Below are 15,263 nucleotides of genomic sequence, written 5' to 3' on the forward strand. Positions count from 1 at the left end.
CTTCTTCCCCTTGAGTATCCTGATGCTCCCAGTGTGTAAGTAGGTATCTTGCTCTTGTTCTCCCTGTTTACTCTTTTCTCCACCCAAAGCAAACTCCCAGCACCTAATGGAGAAGTGGGTGGGGGTGCAGATGAGGTCATATGGGTCTGAAAGACTTTGTGTGTTTGTAACAAAGCTATGCCCTTGTTGGCTTGTGCCTGGGGCAATTTCATGACTACTTTCATGGAATCATGGAATCACAGAATCATAGAATAGTTTGGGTTGGAAGGGACCTCCAAAAACCACCTAGTCCAACCCCCTTGCAATAAGCAGTGACACCTTCAACTAGACCAGGTTGCTCAGAGCCCCATCCAAGCTGAATTTGAATGCTTCCAGGGATGGAGCACCTACCACCTCTATGGGCAACCTGTTCGAGTGTTTCACCTATGAGTAGAGTTGTTACCCAGGGAGAAGATGAGGCTGGATGGACCAGTCTCTGTCATGGACACGTGTGTGCTCCAGTGATGGAGATGGTGTTAGTCTACAATTTTTGTTCTTTGCAGTCAGATGTCAGCTTGCTTGCCTGTTGTCCCTGTGCTGAGAGGAAGTTTTGGGGCCACCCCAGCAGTATGGAAAGAAGTGCCTATTTCACCAACCCTGTATTCTAGCTAAAGGGGTATGGAGCTGGCTCATCTTTCCTGTAAAAGCATGCATTAAACTTGCCTTTAGTGCAATGCATGGGCCCTGAAGGGCAAGCTGGTAGACATGTGAATTCACACCTGCAGCTGCCTGTTGTCACACAGACTCCGGCCTCTGCCAGCACAGAGCCTGGGGCAGTGCTGAGACTTCAGCAGCTGTAGCTGTCTTCCAGGCTGCAGAAGGTGCTAGCCCTGACTGAGTGAAAGGGAGCTTTCACCAAAAAAAGTAGTGCAGGACCGATTTGCCTGCTTGTGGTCACCATCACAACCTCACTGCACTTACTGTCAGAGCAGAGAGGGAACTTCGCACTTAGAAATATAATAAATGCATCAGTACTGAGTCACATTAAAGCTGGCTTTTGAATGAGCGCTGCGTCTCTTCTTCTGGAAACATTTACAAGCTCAGAGCTGAACAAATAAATAAATAAATAAATAAATAAATAAATAAACGAAAAACCGAACCAAAAAAAAAAAGAAGAAAAAAACAGGAGAAAAATTAGATTCTTGCCACAAGCAGCTTCCATCCTTTCCCATAAAGCACGCTTGACCTTGCCAGAGCTGCTCCAATGCTAGTAAGCGCTGTCGCAGCTACAGACCTATATCAGCCCCAGAGAAGGGCAGAGAGAGTTTGGTGGGAAGAGAAAAGGCAGGATAGAGAGAATCTCCTGGGAGATGCAAAACAAGCTCCCTGGATTGCTAGGACTAGTGGTGACACGCGCCAGACAAAGGACCTGCTACTCTATAAATGAGGCAGCCAGGACCACTGCTAGGCTGACTCCAGTGAGAGCGAGCTCTGTGGCCAGGCACTGCAAAAGCAGTCAAAAAAAGAAAAGTAGGAAGCATCCGATTTTGCTGTCTGTTTGCCTGCTGACCACGTTTCAAGAGGCGCAAGCACCTGTGAACAGAAAAGTAAGTGACAACGGCCTCTTCTCTTTACAGTGTTGCCTCCCCTCTTTTGGGCTTTTCTTTCAACTTTCTTAAGAATGCCAAAGTTTTCTCTTGGAGCAGGGAACATCCTTAAAAAAAGGAATTTCTGCAATAGCCTTTTATCATCCACTGGATTTTTATTTCTTATCATAGCACCTCCGGATCTTGTCATCAAGAAGTTAGGAGTAAGGCATCTGATCTGACAAAATTACACAAATGGCCACTTACAAGGTGGCTGGCTGACTGCCTTCAGTCAAGCAAAGTAACTGTTATTGCCCTGTTTTTGTGCCTGGACTTTTCAAATTCTTAATACCCGCAGAGACTCAGTGAATCAGACCTCATGCAAGGAGAAATTATTATTTCCTTTTACTACTTTTGAAAGAAATGTTGATGCTTAGATGTGGAGCGAACATGTGATTCTAAAATCACTGTTCCTACTTTTCCTAGATTTTCTTACATCATAATCACACACTAGGCAAACTCATTTATAGCACTGCAAAGTGCTGTAAATCAGAGTTATCGCACTGGTGCAAAATGGTTACACAAAGCATCATAGATTCTCTGAGTTTAGAACTAAAACTTAACAGAATTCTCTAATAGTGTTTGATATTTAAAACAAATGATTTGCAAAAGTACAGATGATCATGCGTTCAGTAGCCTTTACTGTTTGCTTATGCACTAGACTGTGTGGGAAGCCTTTGACAGTGTAAACAGGTAAATGTGTAAAGAAACAGTTTTAAATTCCAGTCCTCACATATTTAAAAATATCCCCACTACTTCATTGGACATCTGTCTTACAAATGATGTGCATGTAAAGTACACAGGCATTTGAATTTAGCTCAGTTCATAGTTCACTTAGGAGAAAAAGCTTAGCAATTTTATTAATTTTATTTCTGTCAGTAAATATTAATAACTCTCAGATTTTTCAAAACCTTTTGAAACAGCCAATATAAAACATGTTTATATTTCCATGCGTAGCCTTCTGCATAAAGCTATATTTGCCTGAGAAAGTTAATAAAGAACAAAGCAAGTATTTTTCTGAAGTAGGTGTCTATATCCTTCCTTATTTCCACATAACAGTATAGGATGATATCTGACTTTTAGAACCTTTTTCCACCATGTGTTTCTGTATTATTTCTCAAAAGATAACTAAAATAAATGCAGCTTGTTTTAACTGCCTGTTTACATAAACCATTAAATTAGTCGTGATATGAACAGATGACCCAAGAAATCAAGTGCTCGCAGAGTCAGCGTGCCAGGTAGAAGGCTTCAGGACTAAGTGCAGCTGCCCATGAGAGTGTGGTTGAGACAGGGATGATCTTCATGCTGATCTTTCTATCAGGCATAGCCCCACAGACGTTAGCAGCGTGACATTTAGGGGAAAGCAGGATTGTAGTCCTTGTCTCGTAGTGGTTTGTATCACACTTTTGGAAGTTATGATTTGTTGTGTTGGTTACATTTCTGGATGTTTATAGTGACCTCTAGTCTTATGCACAGCAGACCCAACCCAGTTCCCGGGGTGATGCCATGCCGGTCAGCAGACTGGTTTTAACTTGTGTTTGGTAGGAAGACAGGGCACTGCACGCTGCTAACAGGATGCTGTCAAACGTTCAGTCTTGCTTTTGCTGAAGTCACAGAGAGATTTGCTATCAGCCTCAGAGCAGACCTGGGCAAAATGCAAAAGCAAATATTCTCTGGGGGTCATATCCAAACATAATACAAGATCTGCCTTCCTACTGATGCAAATGTCCCTTCTCTGCTCCCAACAACTCATGTAACAGCATGAGCCGCTGAGACTGGTCTTTCCCAAATTGTAAGATATGCAGCATCTAGTCTCCCCTCCTTCACATAACAGACTCTCAGTAACGAGGATGTGGTCTTTCCTACATATGCCTGCAAGCCAAGGAATTTAAAGCAAACGGACATGTTTCTGCTAGCAACAGCTACTGCCTCATAGTGGCAGGTGTAGAGAGAGGGATGCAGGAGGGAGAGCTGTGATGAGATGTGAGCAAGTATCTGTGTGGAACAAGGTTTTGCACACTGGGTCTGGAAAAAACAAGTCCTTGAAGAACTCCCAGAAGATCACCAGGCTGTTTTTCTTGTCCGTGTTAACCCTGAAGCACAGAGATAGTGTCTGTATGTAGTATTTTGGAAGCTAATTTGGCCGAGACTGTTTCTAAAGGAAATCCACTGGAACTGTAGTTCAGACACAAAAGGGCCTTACTGGAAAAGGGACTAGGAGGACAGAGAAGTGCTTTTCCAAGGAAGACTCTCAGATCTTCTTGCACAGAAAATAACACAAGTGCAAATTTAGTGAAGAAAGGCTAAACCTTCTAGCAGAGTGTTCCTTTCTCAGCTTTGCAAGTTGTCATGTCCATGCCAATACACTAGAACTCTATTTAGCAAAAAACCTGTTGCAGCCCATGAAGGGGTCATTTGTTTTGCACTGAGCTCTAGTATAATTAGAATTTACTGCAAAGGAACACCAAAAGCTCTGACAAGAGGGGAGCCAGGGCAAAAATCCCCACCCACCAGCCACTCATCATCACTATTGGTAAGTTCTTAATCACACATTTTGTGTCCTCCCAAATGCCTGCTGGGTGGCAGCCCATTGCTTCACACACCTACTTGTCCCGAGGAAGCCTTAGGGGGCATGATGCCAGGGTGTCCAGGTTAAGAAGTCTGCAGGCTAGGCTGATTTCTCCGAAAGCAGCAAGCTCTCTGCCCTGCTGAAGGTCTGCACCCTCTAGGAGGGTAACCCGATTACAAAGCTAAGCAACCCAGGGGCAACACAGGGCCAGGTGAAAAACCTGCCTTTTGAAACTGTGATCACATATAGACTAGCATCCCCAAACATGAAGGCTGACTTAAGCTTCACACCTTTACACAGCTGCTTTTGAAGGCTCCAGCGATCTCCTTTTTCTAAAGGTTCAACAAGAGCACAGCGTAGCTGTAGAGGGTTTCTGTAAATGCTTCCCTTAGGAGGGCTCCCAGAAGCAGAGATTCCACTATGTGCATTTTGTCCCAGATTTACTGACTATAAAAAAGGTAAATCACTCTGTCAGTGCTGACTGGCTTTTATAGTGTTTTTGCTGCTCTGCTATACTTTGTACCATGGTATGATTGTCAGGTAACACTCCCAAAAGGCACATGAGGCAGTGAAAGGAGCCCTTGTTTACTTCTGAAGTAGCTCCTCTTCCCACATCTTATTTGAAACAATATGAAGTTCATTGCTGATGTTGGGAATTGCCCCATGAGAGCTGGGAGAGGATTTTCTCTTTCATTACACACATGCAGCACCTACCAATGCTAAGCAAGGCTGGGCCACTGCCTGCTGGTGGCTGCTCTAACACAAACAGAAATGCTTTCCTTTCCACAAACCTTACAGCTGAGACAAACTAATTACAGGCATGAGGGACAGGGATGTGGAGACAAAAAAAAGGAATCTGCCTGAGGCAAAGGCACAGCAGAAATGAGGACAGAAGTTCAATTGCCTGATTGCCAGCCCAGCATTTGGCTCATCACACTGTGCTCTCTGTGTCCTTGTCCACCAGTGCACCAGTGGGATTTCAGGTGGGAGGCACTTGGGGCGGGGGCGGGGGGGGGGCGGTAGTGCTGAGATACAGGGAGGTGGTGATGGAGAGAGGAGGCTGAGGAAAGCTGGGACTGAAGAGTCCATACCTAGAGGTGTGCTGCTCCTCTTGCAAGCCATCAAGCTGGGATGCAATGTCCCCTCTCTTCCTTCCCCTCCCAACCCAAAGGAAGTCCTTGCAATCTAAGCAACTGTGCAGCAAACAGAGCATAGTGCAGCTGCACAGAGATTGAGTTTATTCCTTCTAGAGGGTGGGGAAACAAAATAAAATCATATGTTATGGATAGGCAGTGTAATGTCTTGTGGCATCTGTGCTCAATCTTGTCCTCTGCACATCGCTGAGTCCCATGCTCCGAGGCTCGCATCAAACTAGGGGGGGAAACAATGAGCTGCTTCTTTTTCCTCTTCTCCAGATCACAGCCATGCAAAGTGAACAAAGCACGGTAGCGCGGAGCGATAGCTGGGGAATCTTCGCTTCTTGCAGTAGATCAGGCTCACAAGCACCTGCCTGATATAGGAAACAGGCACCATCTGCTCTTCTGTTGCCATTTACTTAAGTGCTGAGGGGACTTCATACAATCCAAAACGATATGTTAAATAACCAGTTTTAGCGGGCACTCGGTTGCCCCCCTGGAGTAACGGTGTGGCACTCCAGGTTTACTAGAAGCACTCCAGTTCTTGCTGGCAGCAGGCATCTGCTGTCTGATTAAGATTTGCAGGAGTAGGTCTCCAGTGGCCAGTTTCAACATGGATTTAACTTCACTGAGGTCAAAGGTATAGCTTGAGGGAGGAACTTTCTCATCCAAGATCTTTATTTAATAGCAGTCTGCTAATTATGACTGAGTGCTGGGGTCCTGGTGAGTCCCCTGTCAGCCCTCAGACATTAACCGCTGGGTTGGGGGCCATTTGCTGGGGAATGTCCTAGCGGAGATGGTGCTTTGTGCCTAAGCTGCTCTGCTGCCGCCGCCTGAATTGCCTGGATTTTGCATAGAGAAGCTGTGAGAACTGCAGCTACGAGGGAGAGATTTTCATCTTTTCTGTTGTTTGGTCTTTTGTCTGGTGACACTTGCTGCTGCATTAACCACAACCAGTATTGGGTCATTTGCCCACTGCCCCCCCACCCCCTTTTCATATTTTTCAAAGGAGTAGGCAGGGGGATGGAAATAGCTTCAGTTATCTGTTGGCAGGTGGTGGTATTTTGTTTTTTCTCTTTGTAGCTGTTGGAGCAGATTCACTGCTGGGCTGGGGTTATTTCTTTGCACAATTCTCCTTACACACTGCAGATGTGGATCTTAGCTCATGAACTGCACTTCTGGACGTGTCTTCTTGATCTGAGTTAAACTCTGACCTCAGTGGCAACATTTTGCCCTTCAGAGTAATGCCTCCAGTGAAAATGGTGTAACCTTCCAGATTTACCTTCCTGAGAGCAGAATTAATCCTCCGGAATTTAAACTGCTGTCTTTCTGGGTTTCTTTATTGTCAGCTAGATGTGGGGCTATTAACCTGTGGTTAGGGAAGGTGACCAGAAAGCACAGAATCCGGGTTAATGCAATTTATCTGTCCATGATATGTACAAATGCATGATTTTTGCATAGATTTAAATTCTACCAGAGGGATATAAGCCACACACAGCAACTAGACAATACATATTTTATACAGTACTTCATAGAAATCTAAAGAATACATTGCTCAGATATGCAGCGTTAGCAAAGACCTGAAGCTGCAAGTAACAGCGTATTGAAAGCTGAGCTTGTGGGGAGAGCTGGAGAGAATGGAGGGAAGAGGAAGAAGAGAATGAGACAAAAGGAATGGAAATGAGATCCCTTGTCAGTAAACTGGTTTAATTTTAACTGGAAGGTGCTGTGGTTAAAGAACTTGAGGGATGTGTAGGTGACTATACAAGAAAAGAAGCTGTGCTGAAACATTACAGTTACTGCAGAATTGGACCAGGTTCCTTTTCCTCTTATGTTTCTAGCTGAATCGCTGAGCACAAAAACAGGAAACTTGTGCCAGTAAAGCCAAAAAGGAGATGGGATTTTAAGATGGAGAGAGTATGGAGGTGGATTACACCTGAAATGAAGCTCCCTGTAAAGCTATCAGCAGAAAAGGAGGCACTGGGAGAGGGAAGGAGCTGCTGTTTGCTGATCTCGAATAAATGTCAGAAATACAAACACTTGTTTTTGAAGTGTAAAGCAGGAGCTGGTCTCGCAAAGGCATCTGTTTGCTAAAGAGAAGAAAGACAAAGAAAGCATGGTGTGAAGGAGTAGGCTGGGGTTATTTTTCCACCAATAATACCACTAACAGGATGAGAAAACATGTTCACAGTGCCAGGGCTGAATGCTAACCTGCTTTCCTGGAGTACTGCGCTGGGGACTGTCTGCAGGAGGAGCAAGAAGGAGCAGACCCCTCTGCTGGTATTCGTAGCTGAGATGTAGACAGGCGCCCAGCAAACCCAGACCCATATGCTAGAACTACAGTGCAGAGACTGAAAGGCCTGCTAAAATACAATGCACCTGACCCATTAGAAGAAACAATGAAGCCCAAATAACTTTCTCTATGTTATAAGAAATAACCCCTTTGTACATCGATAAAATTGTCTTTAAAACCAGGACAAAACAAAAGAAAAGAAAACAAAACCAAACCCCACCAAAAACAGGGGGAAGAGAGAGACCAAGAGAGCAGCAGGTGGCACTCTGAATTTCACATGGGTCCAAGCAGCTGCTTGGACTGTAAAGGCAAATGTTTTGCCTTCAGGAGTCAACGCGTTGCAGTGCAGAGGAGCACTGGAAGACAGGGTTTGAGATGTGGAGCACTGATGTGGCAACATTCTTGCCAAAAAGGTACATGCTAGCTTTCACGTAGATGCAAAGTACCAAGTAGTTTTGTTCCCATAGCACAAACCAAAATCAATGCATGGAGTAGGAGAACAAAACAAAACAAAAAACAAACAAACAAAAAAGAGATACAATTCTCTTTCAGATCGAGCAGTGGGTCTCAAAATAAGTCTACAAAAAATACGCAAGATTCTCAGTAACCTATATGATGAGGCTTTGTTTTTTAAATGAGCCTCTCAGGAAACAAGGACATTTTGATGAGGCAATTTTCTTGTCCTCTGAAGGCAGAGGGGACAACTGGGCCTGACAGTAATTTCAGACTTCTACCAAAATAGACATCTGTTAGCTCTGTAAAGGCTACAGCCGAGCGCAGCTGGCAAGGTATGGGTGGCATGAGCATAGCCACATATACTACACATGGGCACATTTGTATTAGCTGGATCTCTGGCCGAGGTCTCTGAACACAGCTCTGACATAATTTACAACGCTGTAACTGTATTTCCCTGGTGATTTGTAATCAGTGCTGGACTGGAACTTGGAGGAAACTTCCCTGTCTGCCATGCGCGTCTTGTCTCCCTGACAAGGCATCCCAATTAACTTCTGAGACGCAGTGGGATTTTTTTCTTCACCCAGACTATTACCATGGACTTTTGTGAACCCCAAGTGTCTTGCGTGGTGTGAAGCTGCTTCACAAGGACATGGAATCACAGTTGGGCTGTCACCCCAAAAGTTCCTTCTTCTGGGGGTGAAGGGTTATAGCCCCCTGCTCCCCAGTCCCCCGTGGGACTGCTGTAAGGGCAGATTTGCCCATGAATATGAAAAGCTGAGGTTTTCGCATGTGTAAGAAGGTAAGTGGAAACATTTGTCCTTTAGTCTCTTGGCTGCAGGTAGTTTTTCCCTGCTCCAGCTGTCAGTGTGCCATTGGCATAAAAAGCAGCTTCAGAAATGGAAAAGAGTCTCCTGCAGGGCTGTGAGCGAGAAAGGAAGACTCTTTCCAGTGGCAGTGGGAGCAGGGTTAGGGCAACCCCAAGAGCTTTTGGCAACCTTTCTGGTAAATGGCATTTAAAATTACTGTGTGCCCCTCGCACAGTGCTATCCTGTTCCTAGGTCTGCTCCGGGCACTGGGCTCCCTTCGCTGCTCAGCTCTGAGGCAGGGTGGCCAGGTAACACCTATGTAGACATTTTGGCTGGGATGCCTGCACATTTTGTAGGAATCGCACTTTCCCTTTGCAGCCTGCACTCATGGCACTTGTGGCTTGGTCTTGGCAGCTCTCAAAGGCTAAAGCAGAAGCCTGAATGGATCAGACTGAAGAGTGTCAGCCACCAGCAGTGAGCAGTCAGTGTGGGCTAGGAGGGAACCGGTCTGTTGCATCCCTGGAAGTCTCCTGAAATAACCATAATCCCATGTGTCTGCAGTGTTGCCTGTCTGTTCACTGAAGCCCCATGATGAAGGTCCACCTAGCTTAGCTCCAGCCACAAGTTACCAAGCTTGGGCTAGCAGGGAGCAGCCTCCAAGAAGGTGTGAACTGAGGCTGGGAGAGCACGGATCTGTTCTGCCCTTGGCCTGCTTGCCTTTCCCCATAAAATATGCCAGGGTGTTCCTCATGCAGCCTGGTGGGATGTCTAATGCATTGGCTATTGGGAATTCTGCTGCAGGGGAAGTCTCAGGAGCCTGGAGAAGCCTGGCTCGTAGCAACACCAAATGGCTGTATGAGGACATTTAACTCCTTTGTGAAGTCCTTATTGGACTCTGGCATCTGGTTGCAGCTGCAACACTTATGATCGTGGCTGAGAATGGGGACATGACTTCAGGGATTAGGGTTAACCTGTGCAGGACATGCAGGACAAGGGCATCAGCCACAGAGGGCAAAAATGATAAATGTCTTGTGCTACCACTGTCTGCCCGCTGCTGCCCCAGAGGTTACAGTGCCCCCAGAGCAGCAACCTGTGTGAAAGCCAGGGGTAGCCGTTCACTCACAATCTCATTTGCTTTGCAGCACCTTGAGAATGACAAGGAAGATCTTCACCAACACCAGGGAACGATGGAGGCAGCAAAATGTCAACAGTGCCTTTGCCAAGCTGAGGAAACTCATTCCCACCCACCCACCAGACAAAAAACTGAGCAAGAATGAGACACTCCGGTTAGCTATGAGATACATCAACTTCCTTGTCAAGGTCCTGGGAGAGCCAGGCCTGCAGCAAACGGCAGTGGCAGCACGGGGCAGCATCCTGGGGTTCTTTCAGCAAGCCCCACACTTGCAAAGCATGGAAGAGCTGACACTGATTGAAAACTGTGGCATCTCCTCTCCTGGCATGAGCAGCAATATAGTAGAGTGTTGGTCAGAGACCTCATCTACCTAGCAGACAATGAGACATGCAGGCTTGGTGTTAGTCTGATAGTCCCCCTCTTTTTGCAGAATCTATGGGCTGCTCCTCTATGTATTGTGATTATTTATTTATATTTATTACTGTTTTATTTGGTACACATTTTTATTTAATAGGAAAGGAAATCCTTGGTCAGCCAACAACCTGGAAGACCAGACAGTGAACTTGTAGCCTGTGGGACCTTGGAAAGACTTGCTGCTGTCACAGCAGAGTCCAATCCAGGAGGGCTTTCTGCCTTGACCTCTTCCATAAATTAGGCCACAGAAATTCATCCAGTGTTTCTGCCAGGGAAAGAGATTATTCTCCCATGCTGTTTCAAGGAAATACTACTGAGCTCAAGAATTATGACTGCACCACAAAATTTGTCCAAGACGGGCATCTGGCCTCAGTAGTGATTTTGAGATTTTGAGAGATGTGGTATTTGCCACTCCTCCACCAGTGGTTCCAGGGGTTAATTGCACTCACATGTGAGCCTGTGAATCTTATTTCCAGCTTCATTATTTTTTGTTGTTGTTCTTTTTTCTAAAAAATACGAGTCCTAGCCCTTGAACTTGCCTACATCTCTCTCCATCAGAATGGAGGGATCCCTAGTGTCAGAGCAAAATGCTATTAAACAAAATTAAACATTATGTTAAAGCCAAAATGCCAATTAAAATATAAGAAGACATAGTCATAGATGAGTTTCAGTGGGTTCAATAGGCAGAGTAAACCTCCTCTGCAGTGGCAGTGTGCATGTGAAGGAAGCTGGTTAGCTATGCTTCAGCTCCCTTAAAAGCCCATCAAACAGGTTGGTGGCAAAATGTCTTTATTCTTCAACAGCTGTAGTAATGGGGGAGGTCTTGTTTTGGGGCAGAGGTCCCAGGAGAGAGGCTCCAATAACACACTGTGAAAACCTTCATGGAAACACCAGTGAGCAGTGCCCCTTCCAGTGCTTGGGTGCAGAAGCAGCTGGAGTGTGTCTGGGCCTAGCAGAAGGTGCTGAGGATGCACCACTGGTCCACTGTGGTGCCCTTTTGGCACAGGGCTGTGTGCCACGGGTCTTGGGAATCAAGTTCCTGAACAAGCAGCTTTTGCTGCTGTGGGGGGCAGAACCAAGCTGCACATGTCCTTGCTGTCACCTGTAAGACCCTGGTGCTGCAATGCTGGGCTGCGTGCAGGTTGATGACGGCCCTGGGTGGGGTACCAAGACCATGGACAAGACTAGGGGCACGCTGCCTGTGTACTTAACTGACTGTCTTTATGCTCCCTGCTTTTGCCTACTGTAGTTGAGGTTCCTCAATCTGGACATTATTCTAAATGGGCTGATGGAGCAAGGACAAAGAAATTGGTGTAAATGTCTTCCACTTGATTCAGTGGGTCAGTTCCCTGTAAAGAATGCCAGCCACCATGCTGTAGGTGTTTAGATGATGAACAGGATAAAAAGAGTTTTCATGAATGTGACCACTGTGAGTTGCTGCCCACAAATCAATTTAATTTCCTGATTGAGTTACATAACCTGTGTTAGCAAAGGCCTGGACTGCCCATGCAAGTTACGAAGCTTCCTAGAGCAACAGAAAAAAGTTCTAAGTAGAACTGCTTCCCGGTCAGACCCTGCTTTCACTGACAAAGGTCCTTTTGATTTCCATGTGGACCAAAGTACATGTCAATGCTTAGAAAAGACAGCTACTCACCACTGGTGAAGCAATGGAGCTCCCATGTGCCAAGGTGTGTCCCTGGTCTGTTTGTCTACTCATGAGACAATGAGTTGCCTTCAGGAAGGAGAGATAGAGTTTGTGCATGTAATATGTACAGTCCTTCTGCATGAGGGGATTTAGCACCCAAAGCTAAGCTGCCTTTAAAGTCGCACCAGCCACCAGGTTCACCAAAGAAGCCAGAGCTGGTTCCTGCTAAGTGTATAAAAAGCTGAAAGGGTTCACAGTGATTTCATTGTGTTTCTGAACACTGCTTACCCCTGCATTTCTGAGTTGCCAGTTGCACTGGAGAGCAGCTGAGAGGACACACACTAGGAGTGTTTTGCACAGTTCATGAAATCAGTACTGCTTTCTCCTGCCTCTGCCCACTTTAATGTTACTGAATGGAGTCACAGCTTCTTCTGCATAGCACCTCAAATGTAATGAGCCAAGTCCTCCTCCTAGCTTTCTGTTGCCTTGCTGGGAGTTACAGCAGGATAAATCAGTCCAAATAAATTAGAGCACTTACTGGCAAGGTGTGGTGATGCTATTTGGTCTACCAGTCACTTCCTATCATAGGAAACACATGTCACCAAGGCAAGCCACAACATCTTGTGAGCAGAGTTACTGTTCAGGGAAGCAGAAAGAAAAACTGGCATTTTTTAAAGTGATACGCTTGTTATATTTTCTATCTGAAAAAGCTTCCCTTCTTCTTATTGATTTAGTTCATATCAGCACTTTTCTTTGTTCTCCTTTCAATTTAGGAGCTCCCTAATCTCATGTACAGCATATATTTCACTAGATCTACCTACCAAAGACATTTTGTTTTTGTCACGTTTCTTCTGTGTTTTGTGGATTTCTTATCTGTATGATCATGAACAAATAAGGTGTAACTGATCACATTTTGTGCTATATGATGTTATTTAACATCTAATATATTCCAAATAAATTATTTAAGAAACTAATCTTTGTCTTTTAAAATGTCTCTAAATTTCGTTTTACATTTGCATACCACTTGGTAGAGGATACCAAAAACATTACAATGTAATTTCCAGTAGAGGATTGTTCTACTGTTCAGCGCTCAATGCAAGAGTCTTGATGTTAGAAACAACATTTTCATATGATAAAAAATGACAGGAATTCTTTGTTTATTATGATTTCTTACACTTTTGAGTTGAATTGTATTTCAGTCTACATGCTAAGGGGATTTTGACTAGCTCTTGAAACAGCCAGATAAATAAAAGTTCATTGTGCAAACAGGGGTGTGTTTGTCTTCCAAATATTCATAATTAAAAATATTTTAACAACTCTATTTTAAATAGAGAAGTCACCCTAAAGAATTAATTTGGACTCTGATTTGAGTCTATCATTATCTGGACATGTTCAGATAGGGAAAACCTACAGATTTGGACTGGAGTCTAGGTTCAGTTGTAAACATTTACCCAAAGCTGAGGGGAGCTTAGGATGTAAAGCTGCTCTTCCTGGCTAATGCCTGGTGGCAACAATATAATCCCTGATTGACTATAAGGCTGGGAGAGGAAGCACTAGGATGCAGAAGCTGTGAGGAAAAGACGGGAAATCACTGGGGCAGAGGGTGAGTTTGTTTCATGCTTAACTGGATGTCTCGCAGCCCTGACACTGGTCTATGATACACCAAGAGAGGGTTTTCTGCAAAATATGTGCCTGAGAAAGGTATTGACTCAAGAGATTTTTACATAAAAGTTGTGAAATCAGCCAACGTGAGGTTCAAAATATGCTAAGCAAGGCAATGCCACCTTAGAAAGGATCCTCTGCTTAGAGCAGGTAATGCCAAATTAGTTTGTATGCTCAGGATCATGTGGCAATGCCTCCTCTGAAGTGGGCAGGGTACATCCATGTTAACGTGGTGCCGTGCTGTGAGATAATGGGACCTGTGGCATGGAGATACACCAGGTCACTTGGAGTTGGCTGAGAAAGTCTCATATATATATTGCAGCAGTGGCAAAACTTTTGTATAAAAGACAAAAATGTACCTAGTCTTCAGACCCCTACTGAGTCTCCCAGTTGTAACTAGCAGTGCTGAATAGAGTTGTGTGAATAGCACTTTTTTTCCTATTATAATTTTTTTTGGTGATGATATGGCTGTCAATATTGCAAGGACAACCAGCTTAGGATGTTACTCTTTGTGTAACTTCTCTGTAACTTCTTCATTACCTCCCGATACAAAAAGGCTTGATGTGAAATTAAAAGATGCATGGCTGCCTCGAACCCACTGTACTCTCAACCTGCACAGAGGGTGTGAGGTGTCCTTCTATGCCTTCGTGATGCAGAAATCCCAGTGGGACATTCCTTTACTTCGGATTTCCAACAGGATCAATGGAAGAATATAGCTCCAAATTTCAGGTCAAATGAGGAATTACTTTCCTCAGAGCCTGGGTGCTGGGAGACAAATGCCACTGTTTAGCTGTCACAGAACCTAAGGGAACTGATGCCAGGAGAGGTGCAATGTACACTGTCCTTAAAAGTAACCCACACATCACCAGGAGCAAGCCTGCTGTGCAGACTGCTGTTCATCACGTCCACTTCTCAGTGTCTCCTTTGTGGCTATGGAGTGTAACTGCAGTTGGATATTTGGGTTGGGTAAGAAAAGAAATATGTTAGAACTGTGTCTTGCAAGGACGCTGCAGTCTTTGCATGAATCCCGTGATGGCCAGACTGTGGTTGGAGGAAGGGTAGGTCTGCAGTCAGGGTTTTGGCCTGAGATTCAGTGGATTCAAATCCTTGGCTGATGTGATCATACTGTGCCTAGCACTGGACATTGCACAGCAAAACCCTAGATTGGTATGATGCCTTGTTTTTCCTGCAGTATTGCCCATGCCAAGGAAGACTTTGTAGTGAGGCATGTACTTAGCAGCCTTGTTAGTTGTATGGAGTCTAAATCAGGGAGGAGGAAGGTACAATGAGCATAACAGAGGGAGACTCACAGGATTCCTGAGCCAGCTAAATTAAATGGCAAAACAGAGTTGTTTGGGACACTAAGATCCATCGTAGCATCTTGCTCTGAGCAAGAAGCAGAAGCTGCAGGATCTACGTGTTTCAGAGGCATACTATTCATGAATTTATCTTCCAGTATCAAAGTGGGTCTCACAAATTTCTTTGCTGCTAGGGAATGATATGCATTGGCCATGGCTAAAGTAGT

The 15,263-nt window shown here is 44.9% G+C and overlaps 1 protein-coding gene across 1 annotated transcript; it reads left to right on the forward strand.

Moving 5' to 3' along the window:
- Nucleotides 1-1,465: 1,465 nt before the first annotated feature.
- Nucleotides 1,466-13,286, forward strand: TAL2 (TAL bHLH transcription factor 2). Its single transcript, XM_005243726.3, has 2 exons — nucleotides 1,466-1,586; nucleotides 10,028-13,286. The coding sequence occupies exon 2, from the start codon at nucleotides 10,038-10,040 to the stop codon at nucleotides 10,389-10,391; it is 354 nt and encodes a 117-aa protein (XP_005243783.1). The 5' UTR covers nucleotides 1,466-1,586; nucleotides 10,028-10,037; the 3' UTR covers nucleotides 10,392-13,286.
- The last annotated feature ends 1,977 nt before the right edge of the window (nucleotides 13,287-15,263 follow it).

The sequence above is a fragment of the Falco peregrinus genome, chromosome Z (assembly GCF_023634155.1).
Source record: "Falco peregrinus isolate bFalPer1 chromosome Z, bFalPer1.pri, whole genome shotgun sequence".
In the NCBI taxonomy this organism is placed as follows: Eukaryota; Metazoa; Chordata; class Aves; order Falconiformes; family Falconidae; genus Falco; species Falco peregrinus.